At 42.7% G+C, this 6,558-nt stretch overlaps 1 protein-coding gene across 1 annotated transcript; it reads left to right on the forward strand.

Annotated features, from left to right (window-relative positions):
* Positions 1-2,728: 2,728 nt before the first annotated feature.
* On the forward strand, positions 2,729-6,346 carry znf503 (zinc finger protein 503). Its single transcript, XM_030156788.1, is given in 4 exon segments — positions 2,729-3,553; positions 3,923-4,112; positions 4,115-4,165; positions 4,168-6,346. Coding segments are annotated over 4 exon segments (1,680 nt in total). The 5' UTR covers positions 2,729-3,298; the 3' UTR covers positions 5,352-6,346.
* Positions 6,347-6,558: the final 212 nt, after the last annotated feature.

Genomic DNA, 6,558 nt, shown 5'->3' on the forward strand with positions numbered 1-6,558 from the left:
TTTTGTTTAAATGCAGGCTGCGTAAATCACTTACAGGACTGGAATTTTGTTCTTCTCCTTAATCTTAAAGAGTTTTGGTCCATGCACAGCTCTCGGTAATCCTGCAACTCCAACACATTTCCTCACACAAGATGTAAATAGTTGTATTTGCATGCGAGGAGTGATTCATAAACATGTCACTGTTATGAAATATATGAGGATATTAAAACTTTCTATTTAAATATCATGAATTATGGTTGCAAAAACGTGTTCCCATTTAAGGGGAATGCCGAGTATTTTGGTGTCTGGTGCAGAAGCCCATTCGTCATACGGACAATAAAGAGGGTTTTCGCCTGACAGTGAAAATTTATGGTTGCCCTTCTTTGCCCTAATAACTCACATATTGTGTCACGGACTGACAGCCCTTGCACAAAACAGCAAGCCTGTTATCAATCACACATCTTTGCATATTGTGAAACGTCCCCCCTTTTCCCCTGCCAGACAAAACGCTGAAAGCATTTTGAAGGAATAGCTCCGCTCATTTTTACTTTTTTTTTTTTAACCCCCCCCCCCCCCCCCCCCCCCCACACCACACACACACACACACACACTCTCACTCAACACCACCACCATCTCTCACAAAGTCACACATTAAATTAATCAGAATTGTTGGGTCTATGGGGGGAGCATTTGTTTATTTAAATTACGCACAATCTGTGAATATGACTTATGCATTCATAGTGGAGACAATTATTGCTTGTTTTTATTTATTCACAGTTTGTAAAGCTTTAGTCACAACTGCACACAGACCAGAGCGGGCCTATAAATAAATCTTATTCATCAGCAGATTTAATAAGTTTGGTAAAAATTTTAGACTTAGTACTTTTACGCACAACTTTTATTTATTTATTATTATTATTTTTTTTGCATTTACTTTATTAATAGCTCACAGTCTTTGCATTTAAAAAAAAATCTCCGTGACTTTAAGTTTTATTTTTCCTCCCCACCAAAAAAAATATAAATAAATAAATAAATAAATAACATGTTTGCCCCCTTGTCCTGTCCACTCCAGGTTTTCTTGCTCTCCAAGTTGACCTGTCAAGCAGATTACCACAGAAAGAGATTAATGGCAGAGGCGGGTTGCAATAATAATCGTTTTGTTTGATGTGACAAGTTTGATAGGCGTTGATTTACTTACAAACTGATAGGCTTTTAATTGAGCGCCTCCATCCCGATTGAGATGAAAGGAAAACCGCATTGAAAAGCTGCCCGATTGCCCCGGAGCCTCAATACTGATTAGCCATCTCAGCGGTGAATAGTTCAAGGCATTTTCAACTTCTTTTCTCAGCGGCCTGACAGACCATTTCTCTTCTTTTCTTTCACCCTGTCCGCTTTTTCTACCTCTTAAAGAAAATAAATCATTTTCATTGTATGTAAATAAAATCGAGCTGACATCAATATAAAATGTCTGGATTTCTTTCTTTTTTTTTTTTTTTGTTCGCTCGTCTTTGTTATTCTTGTTGCAGATGACAGTGTGCCTGAGGCAGATGACAGGTTTTAACAGCACAATAGCAGATGCGTTTAGCCAAAATGGACAAGGCTCTGTTTTGAGTGACTGTGATGTTTCCACCAGTTTGTTACACATTATAATTTTTTTTTTTTCAGTGACTGTTTACTTTTGCAGTTGGTTTTAACCTAACACATTTCGGACAGATGCATTCAAATTTACCATAGACGTGAATGCGTCATTTTTTTCTTTCTTATAAATAAAAAATAAACTAACTTTTTAAATTCTATATATTTTTCTATTTCCTATTTTAGCTTCAACTTAACAAGATAATCGACCAATTGTGGCTCAAGTGTTTCAGCACCTTATAGCGTTTAACTGCTGCCTGTAATAGCCTATGCGAGGTTCACTGTCTGCAAGTTATTAAAGTTTCATCATGTGTCTCCTGCCACCTTTTAAGGCGATTAATAAAGAGCTCAAAAAGTTACAGACTCTGTTGACCATGATTTTTCCCCCTATTTGAGGACATTTTCCATGTTGTGTTGGACTGAGTAGGTCAAGCCTCCTATTGTCGCCGCATCTAAAAAAATAAATCTTAACTTGCGGACAATTTATTTCCCCTAAAACTCGGTGTCTCTAGCAGAATGCCTCTCTTCCCATTTGTTCTTTTCCCGCAGTCACACTGGCATGTAATCAGCCACAATAGCTGACATAAATCAAGCGATGGATTGACAGCGTCTGACAAATAACTGATTGATTGCGGTGGAGCCGAATTGACACTTGACGGAGGGGTGGAGACAGAAATAGAAGGGCGGTGTATATTATACTGAAAACATGTGACATTCACATCCCTCCATCACTACATTGGTCTATTCCTGTCAACGCTTGTCTGTTTAGGGAATTCAAGCTGAAGTGGTTGATCTTATGTTTGCCAGTGGAAAAAAAAAAAAAAAAATCCCAGTGGCGGACGTGCGTAAGAGGCGCGCAGTGTGCGTCTTTGGCTTGGAGAAAAAAGGAGAACCCGTTCATAAGGGTAACACACAAGTTCTGATTTCCAGACTTTCCTACGTGAATTTTAGTGAGGAGCAACCTTTTCTCATGTGTAGTTAAGTTTCAGAGCGACAGGGCGTGCGTATCGGTAGAAAAACTTGAAAACAAAGCACGCGTAAAAGTGGATATTTACATTAAAAAAAAAAAAAAAAAAAAAAAAAAAAGCTCCGTTTGTGGAAAAAATGCGTAAACGTTTCTCCAAATTAAGCCACCATCTCTGAATTCAGCGTCAGTTTTACTCTACACTATAGGGACTTTCTATTCCGTGCTGTGGAGTGCACCCGTAGCTCCACATTTAAAACAGCGTAAGCGTTCACAGCAACCACAATATTTCAGCGTATCTCCTCCCCCGAGCTGTCAAAATAGAGGCGCTTACAAAGAGGAGAACGTCACATCCCCTTGACCCTCCAATCACCTCAGGGTCCCATTTGATTGGAAGGCGGCAAAGGCTTTAATCTCGGACTAATTCAGCTGCTTTTGAAGTGAAAATTTCTACCAGTTCGTACTTCGGGAGTACAGAGCGAGGACCTGCAGACAGACGCACACAAGGCGCAGCGCTCATGGTGCAAGACGCAGCCACGGATCTGCGATAACCTCGCACGGTCTCCTGCAGCTGCCGCGCCTTGCTCCTTTACTACCAGGATTACCTATTATTGAAGCATTTTACGCTTTTCCCCCCCCGAGAGAGGGTTTTGACGCTTTCTTGATTTTCTTAATGAATCTGACGAAAGCATCGCCGTTTCATTTCCTGACAATTGGGACATGATCACATCGCCCTCGGCGTCTATCCTGAAAAATAGTGATATTTGTGTAGCTTGGGAAAGCAGCAGTTCACGGAATAGCAGCTCAGCGAGCATCAACAAGCCTTTTCTCCACTCCTCACCTCCGTCTGATCCACTACGGCAAGCAAACCGACTTCCCATCAAGGTTTTGAAAATGCTTACCGCACGGTCGGGACACATTTTGCACCCGGAGTATCTGCAGCCTTTGCCTTCTACCCCGGTTAGTCCCATCGAGGTACGGAAACAATTTAAATACTTGGTTTTACTAAAATAACACCTCCAACCTATTTTAGTGTCGACATTGCTTGTAACAGTGTGATAAGGATATCTCAGTTGTAACAGTGTGACCCAGTGTGTTTTAAGTGTTTAGAACTATTCTGAGTCGTATAAAAACCCGTAGTTTATTCGTATTATAGGAAGAAACTGTAGTTTTGGTCACGATTGAGCCGTGCGTAATTTCTGCGTAAACAAATCCGCTCGAAAACGGCAGAAGATGCGTCTAATGTTGATCGTTTTCTTCTACTTGGGTGTTTTAAAGGAAACGATGGTAGTGTTTGTGTGTTTTAATAGCATTTATTAAGAGCTATTTCTCTTTCTTTCACAGTTAGATGCCAAGAAAAGTCCGCTGGCTCTGCTGGCGCAGACGTGCTCTCAGATCGGCAAACCGGACCCACCACCCTCCTCCAAATTATCCTCCGTCACATCAAATGGATCTAGTGAGAAGGAATCTAAATCCGGTCCTTTGAAACTAAGCGACATCGGTGTGGATGACAAATCTAGCTTCAAACCATATTCTAACCTTCAGATAAGAAGGACTCGTCTTCGGGCGTCTCGGGTGGAGAGAAGTCTGGTTCCGAGTGCCGAGCGCCACCTGCCAGCCGTTTACGCCGCGGACAGGCAGCCCCAACTCCTGCACTTCAGCCTCCCCCATGCCAGCAGAGGGGAAATGTGGGGACAGGGATGAAAAGAAAGAGTCTGATTGTAATAAAAATGGCACTACGGACGGGTCTGGCACCACTAGCCACAGCAGGATAAGCGTGAGTTGTGGTGGAATAAACGTTGAGGTCAATCAGCACCAGGAGACGACACCTGGCACTAAAACCACGTCCTCCTCGGACTCCTCTTCTGTAACTTCTGTATCCTCCGCATCCGTTCTTGGGTCAGGACTTGTGGCGCCGGTTTCTCCTTACAAACCGGGACAGACAGTTTTCCCTTTGCCTCCTGCTGGGATGACCTACCCAGGTAGCTTGGCCGGGGCCTATGCTGGTTACCCCCAACACTTCCTGCCCCACGGAGGGAGCTTGGTTAACGCACAACTGGCCAGTTCTCTGGGCTGCAGTAAGGCCGGATCCAGCCCTTTGGCCGGGGCTTCCCCTCCGTCCATCATGTCGGCCAGCCTGTGCAGAGACCCTTACTGCCTCAGTTACCATTGTGCCAGTCACTTAGCGGGCGCAGCCGGTGCCTCTTGCACACACGACTCTGCAGCTGCGGCGGCCGCTAATGCCCTCAAGTCCAGCTACCCACTAATGTACCCGACACACCCCATCCACGGCGTTCACTCCACGGCACCTTCATTTAGCGGACACCCCCTGTACCCGTACGGTTTCATGCTCCCCAACGACCCTCTCCCTCATGTTTGTAACTGGGTGTCGGCAAATGGACCGTGCGACAAGCGGTTCTCCTCTTCGGAAGAACTCCTGAACCACCTGAGGACACACACAGCTTTTACTGGGGCTGAGAAGTTGATATCTGGGTATCCCGGGTCCTCATCTCTGGCCAGCGCTGCAGCAGCGGCCATGGCCTGCCATATGCATATGCCCCCGTCAGGAGCCCCAGGGAGCCCCGGGACTTTGGCTCTCAGGAGCCCGCATCACGCGTTAGGACTCAGCAGCCGCTACCATCCGTACTCCAAAAGCCCCCTGCCCACCCCCGGTGCCCCAGTCCCCGTCCCTGCAGCCACCGGCCCCTATTACTCCCCTTATGCACTGTACGGTCAGAGACTCACCACAGCGTCTGCGCTGGGATACCAGTGAGGACCAGGACTGGGCAAAGTTTATAGAACTAAGAATGCAAATAGAAAGACTTTTATATTAACTGCGCTAAACTTATGGGCGGGATCCGTGGACTTCAACTGTATTTATTTATATGTCGGCTTAAAAGCAGGCGATAATAGCTGCAAATGGAGAATATTTGAGCAACTCAAAAGTGCATTATGTTGAAACTGATCTCTATAGGTAAAGTGAAAACACACACATGTTAGAGTACTAATTAAAGTAGGGGTCTTCATTTCGATGTTAATTTGAAATTGCTATGATTGTATTTGTTCTTATTTAATGTCTCATTGAAAAGAAAATAATTTACATGCATGTTTGTTTCTTAAATTTCAAATTGTCCACATTTTAAATTGCCGTTATTTTTCAGGTGTATACCTTGGAAAGAGAATTGGTATTTTTTTGTATGTATTCTGGAAAAAATAAGAAACAATTCTGTTCCATATCTCCGTGTGCCTCATTTCCTGGCGTATATGATTAATGCACTTATCATTTATATTTTAGAAGAATTTAAATTAAGCCGGTTGATGTTGTAAATTCTGTTCAGGCCCATATGTTAAAAAAAATTAACAAACGTACACACACACACACACACACACACACAACACACACACACACACACACAAACAGGTCAATGCGGTGTAAAGCTTTTTTTTTTTTTTTTTGCTTCCTTGCTTTATGGTTTACTATATTCTTATATACTTGTTTTATGCCAAATAATTTCAAAGCTTTAGGCCTGTGTTTTAACCAGAGCACACGTGTTTTAAAGTCAGAACTGTGTAAAACTTACAGAGCGAACTGGTTTTGTGTGTCGTTGTGTGAGTGTGTGACAGATACACACACGCAGGTAAACTGGTTTTATAAAGTGAATTTAATTATGATGTTAAGTCTGCTGGTGGGTAATTTTATCGCTTAATTTAGGACGTGTCGTTTTCGGACAGGTGTTCGTACTAAGTTAAAATTGGGAAACACGAGAAAAAAAAAAAGATACGAGCCCCTTTATTCCAATATTTTTTTTTTCTAATATGATGAGAGGGAATATTTAGTTCATGGCTGCATGAAAATCTAAAAAAATTATTTAACCACTCTAATAGGATTTCTGACACCGAATTTACTGGATTTAAGGTTTACTGCAATTTACTCTTCACGAGTCTTTTTTTTATTTAGTTAAAAAAAAAAAAAAACGTGT

The sequence above is a fragment of the Sphaeramia orbicularis genome, chromosome 15 (genome assembly GCF_902148855.1).
Source record: "Sphaeramia orbicularis chromosome 15, fSphaOr1.1, whole genome shotgun sequence".
Classification (NCBI taxonomy): Eukaryota; Metazoa; Chordata; class Actinopteri; order Kurtiformes; family Apogonidae; genus Sphaeramia; species Sphaeramia orbicularis.